This window comes from Melanostigma gelatinosum, assembly GCF_949748355.1.
Source record: "Melanostigma gelatinosum genome assembly, chromosome: 22".
NCBI lineage: Eukaryota > Metazoa > Chordata > Actinopteri > Perciformes > Zoarcidae > Melanostigma > Melanostigma gelatinosum.
In genome coordinates this window covers 5269093-5292423 of record NC_136655.1, presented here as the reverse complement: position 1 = coordinate 5292423, position 23331 = coordinate 5269093, and the positions used below count along the sequence as shown (strand labels likewise).

General features: G+C 43.8%; 1 protein-coding gene across 2 annotated transcripts in view; it reads right to left on the bottom strand.

The window, feature by feature from the left end:
• Positions 1–23331, bottom strand: part of anks1b (ankyrin repeat and sterile alpha motif domain containing 1B) — a gene marked incomplete at its 5' end in the record, with an annotated part of 143479 nt that overhangs the window by 105109 nt on the left and 15039 nt on the right. For both annotated transcript variants that reach the window (XM_079294641.1, XM_079294642.1), the window contains 2 exons: positions 1107–1263; positions 2629–2709. In XM_079294641.1, the coding sequence (XP_079150767.1) occupies positions 1107–1263; positions 2629–2709 (238 nt within the window). The remainder of the gene's footprint in view (positions 1–1106; positions 1264–2628; positions 2710–23331) is intronic.

The window sequence follows — 23331 nt, the reverse complement described above, 5'->3', positions numbered from 1 at the left end:
CAACTGTGCACTTAAGTCAGCACATACAGTGTCCTCTCAATCAGCATCGTGTGTGTGTTGCCTGCACAGCAGCCCGATCAGCTCTACAAATCATTGGAGGGGTAAAAAAAAAAGAAAATGACTCGTGTTCACTCGCTGACAACCCTCTTCATTTCAGGGGCAACGGACACCATTTATCACGGGAAACAATTAGGCTCTAACAACTCTCCGAGGGAAACGATTTGGCTAATGGTGACGGAGGAAAATGTGCTTATTATGCAGAGTAAATAGCGCTCCAATAACCCGGGGGGGTCCGCTCCTGCACCGCCATCAGGAGTAGGAGTATTTAAAAAGACACTCAAAAATGACGAGCCGTGACATCATCAACATGCTGCAAGCAGAGATGGACAGGAAAAAAAAAAGGGAGCGAGGGAGGAGGAGAAGGTCATTTTTGCTGATGAGGAATGACAGCAGTGGCAGGCTGAACGCTCCCAGAGCTGAACCGCTCACCCGGCTGTCAGAGAGAGATCGCTGGGATCTGTAAAGAACCAGGCTCTGTTGGACGGGAGCCAGAAGGAGACGGCCGGTGGCAGCGCCGGCTTAAATGCCCCGAGAAATACAACGCAAGGACTCAACTTTAATTTGGCTGATAGAACTGCCCTCTGGAGCACTTACAGCACACAGGGAAAGTGGGGGTTTTATTTCAGCCACAATTGGTCATTGAACATTTAAGAGGGCTACAACACATTTATGTATATTTTTATGAACAACGGCTTCTCTAAGCTACAGAAATACAGACGTGGAGTTTTAACGACGCTCTTATGAGTCTTATGAGTCTCTGCTCCCAAAAATATGTCCGAGGTCAGGGCCCGGGACATTTAGAGCTGACCCGTACAGACCACAATAAAGGGATAACAGCAGCACGATCAATTAACAAGCATCTGCACGCAAAAAGAGCAGCAATATAGCTTAATATCCTCTGAACAAACAAAACCACAGAACTGCTAAAAATTACCAATTTCAATTGTATTTCTGTGATTATGGCTTCATAGGAGGACTTTCTGACAGGTGGCGTTGAAGACGAAGGTTTTTTTTTGAGAGGATGACGACGGGATCACGGTGTTTACCTGTTGGTTGACCCGGCCGTGCGAGGGTCCGTGGTGGATGAGGATGCGGACGATGTCCACGTCTCCCCGCCAGGCGGCCAGGTGCAGCGGGAAGCAACCCTTGCTGTCAGCCAGGTTGGTGGACGCCTCGAACTGGAGCAGCTTTAGCACCACCTGCCTGAGAGAGACAGATATTCACACAGGTCAATATATCAACAGATCGAAGGATGGAGGGATGGAAGGATGGAGAGAGAGAGCGAGAGACCGAGAGAGCGAGAGAGCGAGAGCAGAGCTGGGCGTTATGACCTGTAGTCTGAATCATGAAATATTATCACATTTCCCTTGCGAACACCAAATCAAATATATTATAACGTTACCCTGCGAATACTTCATTTTTCTCTTGATAAAGTAACATCTATTACACGAATCACAGTGCAGCTGGAGTTGTCATCTCTCCGAGGAGGAGGAAAGGTGAAGTGCTTCATTTGCATTCGAAATGCCAGCGGGGGGAGACACAGAGGAGAGAGAAGGGCAACACCTCTCCCAGGATCGGGGGTGAGAGCAGCACTGAGACGCCTTAATGAACTGCTTTGATAATTAATAATTTATCATATCTGTATACAACTCGCTGGCAGTTAAATGGCAGTTGTACAGCAGCACCACACTGAGGATCTCTGGGTCAAATATGAGAATATTCGGTTTCTTGCTGAGCCTGATGAGCTTGCATCACCAAAAAGGCTTTTTAAAAAACAACTATATGATTAAAATCATCTAAAAAAAAACAATTGAAACCCAGCCGGAATAAAACATCTCTGAAACCAGCACAGCCTGTTGCCAGGTTTCCTCTGTCTTTATCTTAAATGCCATTTCTCTTTTTACTTTCCCACCTAAACGATTAAATCATTCCTTCTGGAGCTTTTTTGTTGGCGTCCCAATTTTCACTTCGGAGGCTGCCGTTTTGCCCCTCTCCCTCCCTTCTCTCCTCTCGGGTTGATCTGAAGGAGGAAATCCACATAATTGCCCCCTGAAATCACAGCACTAATCCTTCAGTTGTGCCAAGCTGGGATAGTGGTCGGGGGCTCGCAGCTAATCCACACTGTGGAACGGATTTCTCAGCAGGCCCAGGTGAGAGAAAGGGGAGCTGCACTGTCGTGAGTCACACGGGGAAACACGGAAATATTGTGTCTGCAATTTTGTATTTTCTGACTATTGATCTTTATCTAAAATGTCTCTAATCGAGATGTTCATGAGTGTGAATGGGACTGCTGGTCGTGATGAAACTACAAAGAGTTATCACCAGAGGCCCGGTCTCCAAAAGGAAATTTTTAGACTAAGGCCGAACAAAAAAAAAAAAAAAAAAAGGAAAACACGGTTGACTGAGCAACTGTGTCAAACCAAAACCACTCCGCTCCCTTCAACTGCAGCAGAAAGTATTCTGCGAGAATCCAATAGTCACAAGGACATTCCACCAGAAAATTGAGTGAAGAGTGCAACAACAGCAAAACTACCAGGAGCATAAAAGACATATACATATGAGCCTTACCTGTGTCCGTTAAGTGAAGCGTGATGTAAAGGTGTGTATCCTGTGCTGTCCGTGCAGTTGACATTCAGGCCCTTCCACATGCTGGAGAGAAAACAAAGACACATCAGAGTTCATCCTCAAAGTGACTTACACACACACTCGTTACATCCCTCAGTATTGAAGTGTGTGTTGTTTGGTGATGTGCTGGTTAATTCCTTAATGGCTGTGTTGTTTTAGAGACACGATCAAGTTAACATATTTGTGATGAAAACTGTATGAAACCTGTGTAAGATGTGTAAGATAAGCATATCGTTTGCATGCCTTTAAGTGTTGCCAACGTAAGGAACCGTGGGGCGGAATTATCTACTCTCCTTTCCGTAAAGGAAGGTCCAGTGTGTCCTATGCTAAAGGAGCTAATAAAGGAAGCATTGAAGCACCTTTCCTTAGCATTTAGAGGATTCGAACAGCTCGTATCACGGCGGCCACTGAGATACTTCACTCAGTGAGGAACCTTCAAAAAAGGACTATTCGACCGCAGCCGAGCTCTGTTTTACAACCAGGAAATGAGAAACCACACCAAGCCAATTTGGATTCTCTTTCCTTGTGGAATGCGCCAAGTGTGGGAAAGGTAGAGGGGGGGTTGTGATGTCCTTTAGAGAGATTGACGTTTTTTGGGCCGTTTTTTGCATCTCTTTTAACTGTTTATTGATGTTTGTGCAGTGTTAAATTACTATTATTATCTACTGAAAAACAGAAGGATACATACTGTGAGTTAATTGTTAAATTAATTGTGGTGTTTCCTGTTGTAGTAAGAGATGAAGTTTGCAAATAAAAAAGCGGTTTTGAGCTCTTTCAAGAAGATTAAGGACAGGAATGCTTTTGCAGAGAGTACTTTTGTAGTTTATTGTTCGAAGTATTGGGTTTTGTTTCTTCGCACAAAAGAGTTTTAACTTCAATGTATTTTGGTCCCAGAGGTGAGAAGCATAGTATATAATTTCGGGCTAGAGCCAGACGAGTTTAAGTTCTATTTCATCATATTGGCATTCAAAGAATGTAAGTGAGGTCGGGTCGCAAAAGGCTGAGCATGCAATTAAAACTACGAAACACAGAACCTCATGTGGATAGCCAGCTACGCACATATACACACATAATACACACACATAGAAACAAACACACACACTCACACACACTATTACACGAATAGAGCCCCGGGTTTTCCCAGGGCTATAATTATATGACCTCTCATTTTCACATGGACTCCTCCGAGCTCGTCAGTGAGAAGTACTAATTAGTTGAATTCCAGTCCGAGCAGCTCTGGGCTGAAAAGCAGAATTAAGCGACGATAACTTTATTTAAAATGAAAGACAACCCGGACAGCAGCTACTGACACGAAGAGCAGATTCTCAAAAAGGCAAATATGAGTCTCACAGTATCTTTTTCTAAAACACATTATTAAGTAGGGCGGGAGAATATAGATTTTTTGTGTTGTTTTGCAGATTTCTTATTAAAACAGGTTAATTGCATATTCCTGTTTATTTCAGTTTTAGGCGATTTAGTCTCTAATCTGCACTTTACTTTGGAGGAAATAACAGAATTCACTTCATATGAATAGTTTATTTTTTTATTTTTGATGCATTCAATGCTTAACTAAACTGAACACACCTTTGGAACACCAACGTCACAAAAGAAACAGAAGAAACGGTACACACACACACACACCCACGCACCATGCATACACACAACATGTATCACAGCTTGTTTCTACATTGGGTCAGCTGGTTTCTACGCACTGGGAGTGTGTGTGTGTGTTTGATGTGTTCATATCGATCACACTGCTCTGCAGACCCCCGTACAGCGCTGACCTATAGAGGAACCCGGAGGAAGGCTTGTTAAAAAGAGCCGACTGACAAGAGGGCGAGGGAGCCAAAATGTGATGCGAGGCAGCAACAGAGAGCACTCGACTCGTTTCAACTCAACCGTCGAGTATATTTGGATGGAGTATATCTCGCCGGATCCACAAGCATTCGCCATTAAAGGAAAAGTGTTAATCAATACATTTCTGTTGTCTTTTACTGCCACATAAAAGCTAAGGAGTGCACGAGCCAATGCGTGCTGCTCGAGAGAGATGAAGGACGCCCGACAGCAAAGAGCACTAGCTCAGTGAGATCCAAGGTGCGCGGCAGAAGTTGAACTAAAGCATCTTAAAATGCAGCTAATCTCCGTACAATTGTCTTATTTTTGGCGCAGTGTGTTACTTTGGGGAACACACGTACTTTCTTTCTTGAGTTAGAGGCCTAGACTGAATATAAGAGGTGGAGTCTTCCTGACTGAACGTATCACTACCTAATACAGGTGTGTACTAATTCAATCCCTCATTAATCACATAAAGCTACTTGGATGGAAGCACAGCTAATGTTCCCTAAACTCCCGTGAGCTGTTTTCCATATCTGATAGCTGTTCACCGAGCAAACCTGACCTTGAACACACACACACACACAAATGTACCTTCAACCAATTTGTTCAGCAATTCATTAAAAACCTCGCTGCACAATGAGTCTTTCATGTGAGCAGCGCTCTGCACGGCCCCAAACACCATCAGCCTCCCCCACACACACACGACTGCACCGCATTATTGCACAAACACAGCAGCCATACCCCGAGTCGCAAAACCCTCATAAAAAACCTGCACAAGCAAATATACCCGGCCACCTTGTGAGGGAATGTGTAAACCTTGTTTCGCAGTGTGTGTGTGTCCCACTGTGAGCTGAACAATTTCAAATCAATTTAATTGAAATTGATTAGAAAAACAGTTAATCCTCCACGAATAATGTTTTCATCTCACTGTAACACTGAATCAAATGTGTATATTGTGGAGGGAGTGGCTCATAATGACACCACACAGATTGTAGCTTCTTGTAGCTCATGTTTTGGAATACGACAGCTTACTATTTGTTCTTACCAATTCTCTCATTTTTATTATTCCTAATTTATATTATCGACGATCTTTTTATTGTTTCATTTATTTAAAGTCTATTGACCCTCATTTAAATGAGTTTAATTTTCCTTTTTTTGTAAAGCACATTGTAAATTAAGTGCATTGTTACTATTATAATTATTATAATTATTATTTTTATTCGGATCAAAACAGAGAAAGAGAGTCAATACTGGACTTTAGGTGGATTTCACACAAATGTATACAGTGGTGGTGAGTTTATATTTTTAACTATTATGCATCGTATTTGTCTTTTCTACGGTCGACCCAACTCTTTAATATTCCCACAACAGTCCTTTGAGATTACTACAGAGACTGCTTTCGTGTACTTAATATTGCATTTACATTATTCATCGTTGGATTGGTCAAATATGCAGACGATGTCCGACCCAATTAACCTCAAGAGCTGCAGCTATACGGAGAGCTCTGCTTAGAAAAGCTGCCTCTGCGTGTGCTACAACTCCTGCTACCGTACATCACGTTTACATTCAAGTTTAACGGCGACAATCGAGCGTTATCTTGCAAGTGTTATGTCTGCCTCGAGCTTTCACAGCTAGTTACCCTCCTCTTGTGAATCTCGAGACTCTAAAAAGGTAAAAGGTAAAAGGGTCAAATGTCATGACAGGCCTCCCAGCAGGCAGAGCGATGCTGCCCTCTGTTTGAACCCCTCTTCAGTTACAGCATGGTTTCTCCACAACAACAAACGGGGAATGGATTTGTGTTTTTCACTGAGGATAATAAAGAAGATGAAGTTGACATTCACGCTTGACAAAGAATCAGAAGAAGGGACTTTTATGATACTAGCGTCCTATGAATCCCATTTACAAAAGCATTGCCTCAAGCGATCAAAAAAGGTTGAAATGACTCCCAAACCCTTTGGAAGTGTCGTCTATTATATGTGCTTTTGAAAGAGGACCTGAAGGTGTTTCGAGTAGTAAAACATTTTTTTCCATTGTGAATGCAAACTTCTCATCCGGAGTTTCAGAACGAAAGCCTTCATTTGCTTCATTTGGTTCTCACCGTGGATATTAAAGCTGGAGTCACGCTGCAGCAAAGTTCACGCTACATCAAAGCAAAGCGTCGTCTTCAAAGGGAAAGGAAGGCAGGAATTGGGGAAACCTTTGTAGTTCTGTATCCTGGATTCTTTTTATTTTTTTATTTTTTACAGGGAGGGAAGTTAAGTCGACTGAATCTAAAGCGAAAGTCAACTAATGAAATGAAAATGAAAGGCCGTTGTTCCGCAGAAACGGGCGGCTCAACAACACCAAAAACTTCACGGGAAATCAAAAAGGGAACCAATATGAAGGTGAAGCGTGTTCGCCATCAGAGCAGATAACGCCTGACAGGAAGTGGACTTGCTTCATATCCTGTTTTGAGCGACAAGCGGAAGAGATACTTGCAGATTAAGAGCAGTGCTGCGAGAGCAAACCAACTGATATGACCTGCAGGATGCTGAAAACACACACGCCGTCCCTTCAGAGCTGGCCTTTTAAGTTCAAAACCGTGAGTCACGGGGGGACAGCCCATCCCCCCCACGATGCTTTAGGGCTTTAGGGCATGCATATTCTGCTTTACCCTCTTAATGTCTTGAGCAGGAGGTTCGTGTGTGTTTGTGTCATAGGTGAGATCGGCTCAACCACAGAGGGACAATTACAGCGCAAGGTGTGTGTGTGTGATCACCAGCACGACAGCAATCTCATTTTTGCTTCACATCCTCGCGACACCACCGAAAAGGAAAAATCCCATTCACGCCTGCACAACTCGACAGCAGTTGTGCAGAGAGAGGTGTTTTCCCCCTCTCTCCGTCTCACTTCCCTCCCAGATGTGTCACTCTCTGCTGCTGCTGCTTTTCTACACCAATTACAGTGACGAGTAACTCAAAGTGCAGTGCGGCTTATACAGGGAGAAACAAGTAGTCTCTTGAGCTAGTGAACATAAAACAGCTGTTATTACGATGTTGGAATATTTACAGAAGACATGCATATTTGAATATTCTTTTTCAATTTTGCAGCACAACACATTTGACTACGAGGAGACTTCCTGCGCAGCTTTACTGTCTGTGATCTCGCCCTCCTCATCAGCTTCTGGCAAATATCAGACCGGGCTGGTTGTCCATCTACCGTAGCATAGAAGACTAATGCCTGCATTTATCTTAGGCTCGTTTATTACTGCACTGCCTTTATGCTGGGCAACATTGAACACACTCATACACACTTCACTGAGGCATTTAGTGTGGTTAGACAATATATAATGTGACATTATGTGCTCTTTGTTTCATACATTTCATCTTTTATCCACCACTTTGAGAAAACCGAACCGTGATAATATAATGAAGAGGCCCACCAGCTCTGCACGGAGACCCAAATGCCCCTGACCTTTGAGGAAGGAAGGGAGATGAGAGGAAGGATGGGAGAGAATATATATCGAATGCGACAAAATTTGTATCGTACAGCGAGAAAAAGGCAGACAGCTGGAGGGATGGACAGCCAGACGACACCACCATCTGAAGGCAGCTGAATACACTTAAACAGCTTCATCAGAGCAGCCCGTTCTTCTTCCAAGTCCTAAACAATCTGGCGCTTTGTCTCTCAGCCCACCTCCTTAAATAGAGATGGAAACATCCCTCCTCTGGCCCGAGCTGACTCTTCATACTCACGCCCGTCTGAGTACAGAATCCACATGGAACTGACCGATTCTTCTCAGAAGCAGCACAAAGGTTTCCAGAGATTTCACGTGAAAAACACCCCATTGACCGCTCTAAGATTACCAGGAGTTTGGTTGAGCCACGGCAACGTGCCGAGACCCAAGAGCCCTGCAGGTTTAATTTCAAAACCTTTTACCAATGTTGACTTTTGATTAAACGCTGTAAATGCAGTCCTGATACCCAGTCCTGATACGAGCATCCTTGTGTGAATAACTCACACGTAGAGCTGAAGTTCATGGGAAGTGCTTTATTTAATGCCCAAGTTAATTGCCTTTGCTTAATGTCTACTTCATCACTGTGGCAAAGTGATGCATTTCCAATGACACCTGTAAAAGAGCATGCTTACAATGAAAAGCATTTACGTCTATTAGGGCTACAGTCCAACAGACTGAGAAAATGTCCAATATTAGCTCACTGCAGATCTTTATCAGCGGATACACAAAACTCAGAATATGTTTACGCTGGTTTAGAAACAATGAGGCGATTGTATCATTTATACAATGGAGTATCGAGAAGTTCCTTTTTCAACAGCAAAGAGTTGAAATGGATTTGCGAAAACAAAAAGAACATCGGATCTTTCTTCGATTTTTAATATAATGGCGTCGTCCTCAAAAAAAAACCCCAGTACTGTTCAGGTTAACAAGAGGCACAGAAGGACGGAGAGACGGAGGCCGACAACATTTCCTCCGCTCTCTTTAATCAACCTGAGAGAAGCGGAGGAGATGAAAAGTCCACCGTCTGCTCCGTCGCTATTGATTTACACTGCGGCCTTACCAATCAGTCACAATCTGGAGAGCTACAAACAATCTGTAAGTGTGTGTATGAACTGTATGTGTGTCCTCCTAAGGCAATTCTCCTCTGACGGAAAGCCTTAGATCTCCACTTAACAGCAGCCAGCCACCAATCCGCCAACCGAGCATCGATTCAGCGAAGATCTGCAGAATCAAGAATTGGAAACTTCAGCTCTGAATCTCTTATCTGAATGAGATAACTAATCCATAGACTGAGATGAATATTTCTACTGTAGAACTAGTGAGGAGGAGAACTCCGAGTGAAGTTCGGACCCACTGTTTTGACCTTTGTGACATCCTGCCGTGTGGTTCGGGAGTAAACGGAGAACGTCACAACCTTGAACCGTTCACATTTCCCTGGGCAGTCTGAGGATTTGAACCGGCGACCCTCAGAACGAGCCAGCTTTTTTCAGATCCACACGGCCTGCCAAAAGCTACGGAAACAATTGTGAAGTGTGCGAGGCAAGACGCCTGCATCTATAAACCGGATCAAACGTTTGCTCTGTTCAGGATAATTCAGCTCTGGGTCAGAGGTCAATTCAACTTGGCAAACTCATTTTTTACGCCACGCGTATTTTCTTCAAAAGCACAGAGTGCAGTGATTTTTGCGAGCCAATTCGGGCTAAACATCATCTGGCAACTCATCAGGTTAGATAAAGCCAATCCAAGTCTATCTTCATTATCCACTCTGCCACGAGGAAATTAGCCATGCAGCCGCAATGGAAATCATGATAAAACGATATCGGTGGGAGTCATTACAATGACAAGCAGGGGGAGGCGGTGAAAGCGACGTGTTTAATTCAGCGCGGCTCTCAGAGGGGCACCGAAGAAACAAAGCAACAGCTCAGCTTGGGTTGCAAACTAAACATTTACAACGCTGCTCAGTGTCCGTGTCGAACTTGCAAACATTTCCAAACCGTGTCTGTGATGATTAGAACTCTGCTGTGGGACAAAGCATCTATCCTGTGACGACGGTGTGTGTGTGTGTGTGTGTGTGTGTGTGTGTGTGTGTGTGTGTGTGTGTGTGTGTGTGTGTGTGTGTGTGTACAGCATCAGGGCAGTAGCAGGGATCCATGGCTATATATGGTCTGACAGAAAGTTTTGGTTTACCCAGAGACCTCTCCACACTTCCATCTCTCTCGCTCTGTTCTCCAGAATTTCTAAGCAACGAGCGACCAAACATACCAAAGATAAGAAATATACAATTGGAATCTTTGGAATCGCAGCACAAAGTACAAAAAGATGGAAAAATACAAAAGAAAAACAAGATATAATTAGAAAAATATGTTATATAATTGGAAAAAAAGATATATATTATTAACTTAAAGGACACGGTTCAATGCAAAGATGCACTCGTGTAAAGAAACAAGCACATCTGCACATCTGTCTACTGTGTGCATCACCATAGCAAACAACCTGCCATGCAACTGTCCAGGGATGAATTAACAGCACATGCTACTGTGAGCCAATCATGTTTATTAGCGAGACGACTGTCTTGTTTCTGTTTTTGTAAACATTTTTGGGGGGGGGATTTGTACGATAAAGGATGGAGGAACGCAGCGTGCTCATGTACCGAACAGCTGTCTCCTCATGCTTTGCTGGTCTTTCCCCTTTTTCCCCCCCTCTGAGAGTGTATTAGGCCTGTTAGCAGGACTGCCGCCTCCCATTTAAACCGCTCAGACTGCAGCATCGCACATCTGCTGCTGCTGGGCCGCGCAGGTAAACACGACTCAGAAAGACACTGAAACACACACACACACACACACACACACACACACACACACACATGGCGACTGTGCCGAGGGCAGAGCAGGTTTGTCAAAAATATTCTGGGTATTTGTTCTCACACAAACGGAGCTTCAGATAATTGTATGCTCATATTTCCATGTGTTTTGAAGAGCTTGCTCCAACTGCAGAATTAAACACCGGCTGAGAAAATTCTCATGAATCTTACTTTACCATTAAAAACCAAATGTGTTTTGCACATGCTGTAATTTTAGGACACAAAGAACATTTTTTATTTACAGATTTGATTGTCGCTATGTAAATAAACTGGTACTTCTAGTCATTTTTGGCATCTGACCATGTTACAAATTCATATTCAGCCTACATGTTACTGTCGTAGTTGTTGTTGCGGTGAACATATGCAGACAAACTAAAAACAAAACATCACTACTTTCTATGGTGTACTGGTGCAAGTCTCTGGTACAGTAACTGGGCAGCTTCTCCGATATCACTGGGCACTGATCCCACTGTTGTGATGTTGTAGAAAAAAACATTTGAAGTGTTGGGCCCATTTGCCAAGATGGATATTTTTTTTACTTTCCTGCCAAGAAACATGAAAAATAATCCCCGTTTTGCTGGAAATGCTCAAAAGCAAAGGGCTTTGAAGGGGCATTACACGGGCATAAAAACGTGGCTTTCTGTCAACCTCCATCAGCAGTCGATACATTGCAACTACAATGTTTGTGTAACAGCTTACATCGATTAATGGAGCAAAATATCTTTAAATTGATATATTTTACAGTAGAGAAGAGACAGTGATCTCATGTGAGCAGACTTCAAGCAGAAATGTCAAATGAAAAGATGTCAATACAAAACAAATACAGCTTCCTGTTAGCCCGTTAGCTTGAAACGGCAATGTTTTACAGTTTCAGTCACTTACTTTTGTATCTTTAAAAGAAATAGTTCAACATGTTGAAACTTTTATTCAATTTCTTGCCAAGAGTTTGATGAGGAGATTGATACAAGCGCACAGTTAGCTTAGCTTAGCGCACAGACTGAAAACAGGGGCAAATCAGCTAGCCTGGCACTGTTCAAATGTGACAAACTACGACTACAAGCACCTCTCACATGTTCACTAACATGTTGTAGATTGTTTGTTTAATACCAGAGGGAGAAACCAAGTGTAAAAACGTCAAATTGTGGTTTTACAGGAGTTATGTACCTGTGGACAGAGCCTGTGAAGCCGTTTACCCTTCCTTCCAGTCTTCATGCTAAGCTAAGCTAACCGCCTCCTGGCTCCAGATTCATACTGAACCAACAGATATGAGAGAAGTAAATATTCTCAAACTCAAAAAAGAAGTATTAGTTTCCTAAAGTATCAAGCTATTTCTTTAACATGCTTTGGGAGCTGTGAAGAAGAAGTGGCTAACGCTCAAGCAACGCTTTGACCGACCGCAGCAATCCCTCAAACCGGAGGAATAAACACAAAACAGCTACATATCCTATTCGTCTTTCGACACAATACACGGGTTCATACCATGTGTCTGCAAATATGATGAGTCGTGTGTTTCTGTTCATGTCGTTCTTAAGAAGTGGAATCCCACAGAGGACGCACATACACAACACACATATTCTGTCCGTATGTTACTCTGGCGACTTCACTGATAACGACGGCTGATTGCTTGAACCTTATCTCCGTCTAAATACCTTTGTGTCCGGCGGACACTGAACGCATCGTTTCACTATCTGCCTACTCACTTCCTGCTGCTCTCCAACTTAAAATAAATTGTACATTCCCTTTCGCAAGTTTTTCTTTTCCCCATCTTAGTTGCCATTACTTCTCTACTTGCCAATCCCAGACACACACACACAAATATGCACTGCCAACTTGTGTTCACACACAGCTGCATGCAATTACCCGCCACAAGAAGGTATTTAAAACATGAGACTCTCTGGTCCGTGCTATTTATCATATCTATCAAAATAGCTCTTATAAACCTGCCAAGTGTGAGTGTGAGTGTGTACAGTGAGTGGCATCCTGCTTACAATGCACCAAAGGGTTGAAAGCTGTCTCCGTTTAGGAAATAACAAAAGAAAATGCTTGTTTCTTCTATCGTATACATTAATCTCTCCTCGCCTGTCCGTCCTGGATTTCTTAGATTTTGATATACTTGTGTAAATGCACTTATTTCATATTATTCAGTTGGACACACACACACACTAAGGCACACGATTTCGCCTTTATATTTGTCCGTACGTACACCAAAATAAAGGCTGTGAAGTAGATGTACTTCCTAAATTATCATTTGCGAGTTGTAAAAACGCAAAAGGCCAAATTAAACAGTGGCCGGTTGCTCATTAAATCCAGCTTTTTTATTACAAGTCCTTGGCTGAACCATGTAAACTAAAAATAAACTGTTCTCTGCATAGATTTAAATTTGCGTATATCTATTCTACCAGTTGGAGCATTTTTTGATACTTCCTGCACCTTATCTAAGACAAAGCCGGGTGAGGCGGTGGTTATCCTGCATTATTACAAGTCCTGAACATCCCAGTGAAAAGGATTCAGTCATCACACACATCAGAGCACCAAATTGGAAAGTGAGAAACTCATTCAATCGAGAAGGATTTAGCATGAAATGAAATGACCCCGAATTACAGCTACGGTGAATAAACATCCAGTGCCTTTCGGGACTTGAGCTTTCATCCTCTCCAGCTCGGAGGCCGCTTGTACCTACGTGATGATGTTGGTGATGGAGGTACAGTATGTTGTGTTGTATTTTCTTTCTCCTATTTGAACAAAAGCTCTCCACTTTGTCCTTGAAAACGCACATATAAAGGGAGATACATCTGCGAATGTGAGCGAAGTACAACGCGTGTTGACCAGCATGTTGAAAAAAGAGATTCAGTCATGTTTCTGTTGAGGCTCGTGTTTGTAACCTCGTGACCGTTATTCACGCATTCTTCACATCCTGCCTCGATTATCGTACGTCGTCGTATTCTTGAAATCGTCAACATTTCCTGACAAGCCTCCAGCCAACTCTTCACTGACAACAGGTCGCACCAGTCCACCGATTTTAAGATTGTATTGATTAGTTTCTGGGCAGGTACAGTGCAGTATGTCTGGCTCCTAAACCCATCATACGTTATTAAACTACTACCAGCCTCCTGGGATGAAGCCTTGATGGTGACCCACCCTTTACCTGAAGGGCCCCTACACTCCCTGGAATAACCTAAACATTGCCTTCTTTTACGTCACTCTAAAACTCGTCTAATTCTTAAATTAAATTACTTGCATAACTATCTTTTCATTATAGACACAGTACAGATGGCTTGACACTTTTCAATGCTAAAATCACACACAAGGTGTCGGTCTGGTTGTTTAGTCCACACAATCATTCCAATTAACAGCTTTCACACCAGCCGTAAATAACTTTTTATTATTCTTTCATAGATACAATGAAACACGATGAGAGATACACAGTAAGGGGATGACATAGAGAGGCTAAGTCTCACCCCTTCCAGGGTCCCCCATGGGACCTTATTTTGGAAGAATATGTACAGGAAGTCAACAGGAAGAGAGAAATATTTTTTGGGATCCTGTTTGAATTGTGACATGAATTACACGTATGAAATTATCTTTTAAATTGACAAACATCTGATGTGTAATTAATTGCATAATTCACGTCTCTCGCCATTGACTACCATACATTTCTTTTCCAAAATAAGGTCCCATGGTGGTCCACTGGAAGGGGCGGGACTTCGCCTCTCTATATCAGGATGCAATAGAGCGCAGAGTCCAAATGGGTCATTTCACCGGTTATTAAGAACACAATAAGGCCGTGTGTTTACAGCAATGTACATTTAAAACAAACAGACTTCAAGCTTGTAGTAACACACACACATTATGCATTGAGACTGCGTGTGTGTCTGTACAGGCAGCAGACGGTTATGTAAGACAGAAGTGGAGACAAAGAGGGAAAGCAAGGAGGGTCGTATTACTCCATGAATTAAGCCATTATCAGTCCCCATGCTTCAGTAAATCTGTGTAAGAAGAGAGGTGTACGAGGCCTAAAAGGTATTTACGAAGCACTCTGAATCAAAGAGAAATCGCCGTCACTGTGTTTAGTCCGCTCTTGTGGTTAAGATTTAAGTGGGTTGAGGTTTAAAGCGCTCTCAAGGAGATCGCAAAGCACCCACAAACACGGGCCCGACCGGGGAAATGAGCCATGATATGTGGGAGAAAGAAAAAAACAAGAAACTTCTCACTCAGTTTCAGGAATTCAAGGCAAATTCTGCCTATTTGCATGCGTCTCGAACTCTATTTCTTTCTGTCTCGCACACATAAACACGCCCTCCACTGCATCGTGGGAAATGCCCACTTGGCCCCAGTTAGAGTAGACAGAAGGAGGGCAGCGTGGGAAACTGCCACACTGATACACTCGTCTGATATGATGCGCTTTCACGGTCACTGAAATGATGCAAGGACAAAAACTGGTTTCTGAAGTGAATTATTCAGAGGAACTACAGTCTCCACCTGGTCTGGTTCCTCCTATGGGACTCTTTCGGACTCACTTTCTCCCCCTCGCTCAAGCTTCCTCGTAGCTCATTTGTTTATTGCTATGAAACTCGCCCGCCACCTGTTTGATCTGTGTGCACTGGGGTTTTAAATGTTAATGCATGGCTGAAACTCTCTTTACTTTAAAGGGTAACTCCTGTATTTTTCAACATTGACCCTATGGTCCTATGTTCTTGTGTGTGTATTTGTGTCAAGAATTGAGAAACGCTTTTATTACATCACGGCAATTTAAGGGGCTGATGTCTGCGGTGCTCTCCCTCAATTCTGGACCAATTTCATAAATAGTTATCCCCATTAGTCACTTGTACACACTGGCGTGGGAAAATAGGATCCAGGTTGGAAAATAGTTCCCTTTTAAAGAAGGATGTTGAGGATTTTTGCGTGAATAAAATCGAATCAGCAGGATACATGTTGATGCATTCATAAATGACTGCCGCTTACAACTAGCAGATCATTTGTAAAGGAAATGTTGAGGAAATATGTTGTCATTATAGTCTTCTTTCATGGGCAGAGATCTTTAGAAAGCCCGATATTGAATGAAGCACAACAAATCATCCGTCTGCAGAAGTTGTTTGCGGTTGGCTCTGATTAATTTCGCCTCGCAGCGCTGAGACCCTTGGCCTTGTCATGCGGTTGTGTTTATGCCTCCAGGAATGCTGCAAATCACATAAACAGGCTAATTTTAGCCTGAATATGCAAACAGACAAAGGTCCATTTGAGTCCCTCCCTCCCCTCTCCCCCTGACCACACTCTCCCCTTAATTGCAACACACTCTCCTCCAGCACTTTAAGTTTATGGGTATCCACAGTGAGGCTCCTCAAAGTGCTTTTAAAACAGGCTGTATTTGTTTTTTTCTTTTTCTGAATCATGCCTCGAAGTACTGAGGTTCATTCTTGTTAGTAAAACAACCTCACCATGAGGTCCACCTAGTAGCTGCTCTCTCGATCAAATCACATTATCTTCATCAGCAGATGGAGGATGCTTGATTGTCACAGAAGAAAAAACACTGAAGAATAGTGCTAACTCATTGGTTGATTCAATTTGCTTTTGTGCGATTTGTTTTAAACTTTTTTGCTGTTTTGTTTTTGAGTCCACACAAACAAGTTCAGCCAACTTCTGTCTTCAACCTTTAGTGTGTTCCTGCTCTGCATGCTGTCGCTGTGCACCTGCTCAGAGCTCCGGGCTTAGTGAGGGCATAACAATGATTGAGCTGCAGAGGAGCGGCAAGGAAAGACCTTGCGAGATGCTTTTGTCAATGTCGATATATTTAATGCATTTTTCTAATCTTTATCTTGTCCCTGAACTGTACTGTTGCAGTACTCTCATAAGTGCTTTTATTATAATAACGTATATTCATAATCTTATCCTGCAAAGCAAAATTCACTCATATCTCTACTTAATTCTCTGCGCCTGCGAGGCCCCAATTTCCCCACAAGATCATTAACTTTGTTAAAATGCTTATACATAACACGTATGTATCCCTAATTGGTCAAAGTTTGCATCTCTTTCAACGTTCTTGCCACGAGGGGATAAGCTTGTCAGCAGCAGCAGAGTGAGCTGAGCTGGAGATGAAAATGCACAAACAGTGTATTAAAGATTCAAAGCACACAGTTTGTCGACGGTTAGTCATTGCTATTCTCCTCATCGAGCAGCGTAACTGCAGCTGTGCGTCTGTGTGTGTCCTCTTGGTACGGGGATTTCCCTCCTTCTTTCTCTATGATCCTTCCTCTCTCTCTACCTCCAGCTCATCACTTGGCCTCTCGTTTAACTCCCACCATCGCCCCTCGCTCTGGGTTTTCTCGACCACCCTGTTCTCTCAGACGCTCCGCCATTCAGTCTCTTCTTCTTCTTCTTCGCTGCCCTTTTCAATTAACGGTAGAGGAGCAGAAACACTGAGGGAGATTTCCCAGGAAGGGGTCCCTCCTTAGCTCACAGACTGAGGCAGCGCACACACACACACACTCACACGCACACAAACCTGTCTCATACACACAGCGAGGCTCATGAAAAATGCATGGCCACATGGATAGCACTGTACTGTACTTTAGGGAGCATATACAGCATGACCTACTTCATATGCAGCCCAACAGACCAAGAAGGAACGGTGCACTCGGAGACCTACGCTGTATCGCGTGATTGAATGAATACAACCCACGATCGGCTCACACTCTACAACACTAAACCCAGCCGTAATGTGTGCCGGCAATGAGCCTGAAGGCGTCCCACGAGACACATCATCACAAACTAAATGAAACTCGCCGAGCTGTGTGCCGCATAGCAGCGGTTAGCAGCTACCCGACACACATCGTCCAAAACAATAACAGTGATTCTGCACAGCAGTGTGTGTACTAGTTACGTTGGCCTTTAGAAGTTAGCCAAACACACCGCAAAACATGAAGGCAGTTTGCTGTGGCAGAATGTGAGATTAGCAGTGGACAGACACAGAGGTGCACTCACTCACTTAACCACTCATGACCGATCGCCTGATCCTCCTGGCTGAGATAATAGTAATAAAAATGGTTCAACTCTAGGTTTATTCTAGAGGGAAACACTTGAGGGTGACTTCCTTGCACAGTTCAAGTCCACAGACCCATATTAGTGATTGATGTGGGACAGCTCAGCCAAATACAAGCAGACATCAAGCAAACAATCGATCACGGTCTCCGCCACTCTCACACCTTCTCACTCAAACACTGCGAGAGGTAATATTAGGTCCGCCGAGCCTGCAAAGCCTGCAAAGCCTCGGTTCAGTGACTTGGGTCACTATCCGGTCGACAGCTTGGGTCAGACGTGTCACAGCAGTGGTGTGATTAGATAATGGCGCGTATCGACGGGCCACCAACCCAGTTTCTGGAAGGTTAAAGACAAGCTTACTGTCTCAACCCTCCAGCCACATGTTGCTTTGTTTTTTAACAGTTTCAATTTCCCAGTATTCAAGGAATTAAGGCCATATTGGACAATTCTGCACCTTACAATTGTCTATGCAGACAAATATGTCCCTCATGTAGCGGGGTGGGAAAGTATGAGTGCGAAGGCCAGGTGGTTGATGGGTGTGTAGCGCACCAGACTTTCATGTGGGACCCTGGATCTGGCATCCTGACCCAGACCCCCAAACCCTAAAGGAACAGTTTGACATTTGGGGAGAAAACAAAGATGATTATGAAAAATAACATGATCCTTTATTAGTCCCACAGCGGGGAAATTTGCAACAAATTAGCTGGTTTAATTAAGTTTGTTAAGAGTGTATTAAAAAACAACACTGCAACCTCAGTATATTTGTGCTGCAGATGCTATTTTCATCGTTACATTTTCAGCATTATTGATTTTCTCATCCAATACCTAACTGCCGTGCGCATTTGAGAGACGGCGACTCTCATCGAATTCAACAGCCTCTTAAATCTCAATTGCAGCAAACAGCACAGGCATTAAAGCCAAAAACTTTTAAGCAGCGGGGCCACGAGATCAAGTGCTGAGTCAGCGCGTAATTGTTTTGAGAGCGGGCGAGACTTTGCAGCGCGGAAGCTATTACAGCACATCCAGTTTTGATGACATGAACATGACCGTGTTGGGATTTGAGACACATGCCGAGTCAAAGCTTGCAGACACTGCAGCTCCGACCCGAAGCAGCTCAGTGTAAGTTAGCCCCGACCTAGACAAGCCCACATCAGTGCGTCACGTCGGAGGGAAGGTCCGCGTGTAATTGAGAGCATTGTCGATATCATATAATACACTTACATCTGCTGCAAATTGCTCTGCTGGCAAAAAGCCCCTGTTGGATTCCTCTTGGCCCGCAGTAATACAGTCAGATGGGATGGAAACGTGGAATGTGCTGCAGTGGGAGAATGTGAGTGGGTGCAGAGATGGAGGTCTGAGGAAATGTCTCGAGTGTGTTCGAGGAAAGAGAAAGGGGGTTCGCAAGGCTCAGCTTTACCGCTTCAGGCTACATGTTGTGACCGGTGGACATAAAGACACACGTACAGAAAACCGCTGTGTCACCATCTCAGGCAGGCAGGCTTATGTCATTTAACACCTGGATGCAGTAAAAATAAAAGTGTGCATCCATGAACTCTCACATCTTAACCTCATTTTACTCCAGTTTTCTCCAAAACAGTCTCTTTTAAATCCTTTAAAGCATCTGACGGACAGTTGCATGCATTGGTTCTTGCAACTTTATCTCCTCTGCTTTCTGAACGCAACAATGTTGGCCCGTGACGCTCGATAGCTCGTGACATAAATGATCATCCACATTTATTACACAGCGGAAAAACCAAATTGTTGGCTGGGTGAAAAAAGGAGACGCGACTTTGCGCTGGGCTGTATGCTAATGTTAGCATGATAGCATGATTACAGTCCCAATACAGTCCAATAAGTCTGCCATCATGTTAGCATGTCAAACTGCTGTATTAGCTTTTAAGGATAAGCCTGGCGATATTCTGTATTTGTCTTATTGCTAACAAATCCCACAAAAAGACTGAAGTCGACAATGAATTGATCCTGCTTTGTCTGTGTCGTAATATATATATATATCTTATTCCTCTGTGGCATAGAGCTCCATTTCTGTCCAAAAACACACTACTGAGTCACATTGTTGCACTGGATTACATATTTCTTCATGAACACGAACGAGGCTCCTGTTGTTGATCTCACAAACACCAGACTGCTGCTGCAAATGCTAATGAAACACCAAATATGTGTTATTTCGCAGCTGAAAATAGTCCCCAACAAATGCACTTGTTCATCGCGTTTGAGTAACGTTTGATCAAACCTACAGCGCCCAGCTGTTTTAGGAGATTATGTTTGTCTGCAGGAAGTAGACATTGGTCATCATTCATTGTGGTACCCTGTGATGAACTAAAGGACTAGATAACAAAGTCAGGGGATCGCCAACGTCATGAGGTTTCATTCTCTGGAGACCATGAAGATCTTTACCAGATTTAGCAACAATACATGCAACGGTTCTCACGATATTTCACAATGGATTCAAAGTATTCCACCAACCGACACTGCCATCCCCCCCAACAACACGTGCAGCAACGCATACAAAAAGCACGGGTGTTCTGTTCTATACTGGGCCTCTGAATCAGCAGCAAAACATCCTCGGGACAGCAGCACACACACACACACACACACACACACACACACACACACACACACCCTTCTCCCCGTGTCGCCCTATCCCGCTGACCCCTCGGTTTCGAGCCAGCGGTTGTCTGGGAGACACGGAGCAGAAAAGAACAGCCTGTCTAGTTTCCCCGGCCAGGAGATCGCAGCCGACGCCAGAGACCTTTCAGTAAAAATGAATGAGAACACACAGAGAAAGGAAGGACACACACACAGAGGTATGAATGCATTGCTCGCTCACAGACCTTCTCTCAAAACACTCAGATGACCTGGGATATGTGACTCAGCAAAACCCACAGCAAAAAATGGCTGTCCTCAATGGTTCAATGAAACATTAAGAAGTCTTTTTCTCAAAGGATAGATTTAATACGATGTTCACAACATTTGCTATTCAGCACCAAACACAAATTACAGATGTGGCTGATGGACATGACATTAGTTTTGCAGGTATTTGGTCATAAACCAAAAGGTATTGTACAACTGACTTTATTGTGGTGCGAGATGGAAATTGAAGGGCTCACCAAAGTGACAATTTGATGACAATTTAAAACTAGTAGCTCGTGCTACACTTTCTCTCCCTCTCTCTTTTTTCCTTCGTTCCTCTCCTCCTTTCTTTCTCTCCACTCGACTGTTCAGCCTTCCGTGAACATCCTGCATGCTAACTAACTCGCCGGCTCTGAGCAGCAACCAAGCGTTCGTTGAGCGGGCCAATATGTACCGATCCCCCGATCATCAGGCCGGGGAACACGCTTTGTAATTGAAGTGAGGTTTGGGTGGCCGGTGCACGTGTGTGCGTGTGCGTTTGTGTGCTGTGGAGGCCCGTGGGCGTTCTGCTGCCCTCCCCCTGCTTCTTGTTGACAGGTAGCCATTATCACAACCAGGCAGATGTGTGAGGGCCACGGATGACAAAGTGACAGGGAGCGAGGAGGAGGAGGGAGAGACCGGGGTGTAATGCAGCACAGAGCAACACACCGAGACGGCGTATTCCTGAAGGTCTTTGTGAGGCAGCGAGCATCACATTTAGTCAAAACATGGTGCTGCTAAACACACGAAACCAACACCCTAATTATCTTATAGCTAGATTGAAATTACAGTCATTTTAACAGTATAAGATATCTCCCCCCCCCCCCCCCCGTTTGTCATTTCCTTACTGACCAAAATAGAAGCATCCTTTCTAAAAGCTGATATATATTCTTCGTCAAACTATATTTTTCATTGGTAGACAGCATGCAACACACCAAGCTGCACGCTGGTTTCCAGATGACACCAGCGGTTCACATTTTCTGCTTCACGGCGTAAAAATTGGACTTTGATGAACGCTGCTGCAGATGATCTCATGTTGGGAGAGAATATCTGCTAACAGCAACCACTAGTAGAGAGGAGGAGAAACAATCTGTCACATTACTGCCTTCCTCCCTGACTTCAGTGTCCTTTAAAAAAGAAAAATCTCTCTTTGTTTCGCAGTCGCTGCTCTTCCATGCTCGCCGGCTCTTTTGTGCCATTAGTCAAACCCAAAATCATTCAAGGGGCCCTATTTCCTTTTATCTCCAGTGCCTAAATTGCCCGTTCCAAGTCTTCCCCGCAAAGTAAAATATATCGCCGGTGTGAATCGTGAAACTACAGTTGTGATCAATTCTTTTGTCACCGAAAATTAATGAGAAGCGTTAAGTTGCTACCAGCGGAGCGATTATTCATGCTCGGCACTACAGTAACGGCTGAAATAAAAGGGAGAGAACTCGAGAGGGCGGGAGGTTATGTGAAGGAACACGCCTTCCTGAACATCCCTTTTTCTTTATGCGTTACAGCGACATGGCAGGCCGAAGCACCACACAGTTATCCAGATGATTCATAAGGCGCAGAAGACTCCTCCATAACCGATCGATAAAAGCCTGGGCTGAGCAGCGACTTCACTCCCACATGGCCACAGTAGGAGAGAGGGAGAGCCCTTTGGATTGTGGGTAAACTCTGACGGTTTGCAGGCATCTGGTTTTGCTGTATCAGTGTTTCAGCTTAGTAGCTGTTAACTACAGCCACACCTAAATGTTGGCTTCAAAGAGAACAACCAGGTTGAGTAAACAGCCTTTTTCTGATGCGTTTCATTGCAAATCTTCCGCTTCATCCTTCAATTCTGACCTCAGAAGTCTCCCTGTGTGTCCCAAGTCAATTACTGGCTGTTTGTTTTGAACTCTGACTGGAGGCTTGAACACAAACTCTCTCTGGAGCTTCATTTCAATCTGACAAAAGCCCCAGCCAGATTTCTTTCTCCTGCTCTCCCAGAGTGCTAAAACAAACACACGAGACAGGGTCTGACTGACAGTAATGCGATGTGCTTTGAGGACGAGTCGTGAAGCAACAGCAACTGTCGGGGTGGTTGTAGCTCAGTGGGTAGAGTGGGTCCTTTAAACACAAGTGGATTGAGGTTGGGCTTTACTGAGGACAGGGTTGGTGGGCAATTCAGCCAAAGAGACTCTTACATTTGAATGGTTTTAGAGGTGAAACTAAGCAAACTTTGGACAAAGGATTCTAAGAGAAATATATGTTTTTGTCTCTTATCCTTCACATCATCTCACAACCCCTCAGTTGTATATTGGGACCCTTTGCTGGGTCCCGACCCCAAGCTTGGGAACCACTGGTTTAATCGATCGACAGCAACTATTTTCGTCTTTTTTCAAGCAAAAATGCTCAACATTTGATGATTCTAACTTCTCAAATGTGAGAATTTGCTGCTTATTTTTGTTTTACATGACATCCAGTTTGGATGCGTCACATTTTACAGACAAAACAACTACAAGTATATGAAAACTCAATCAGC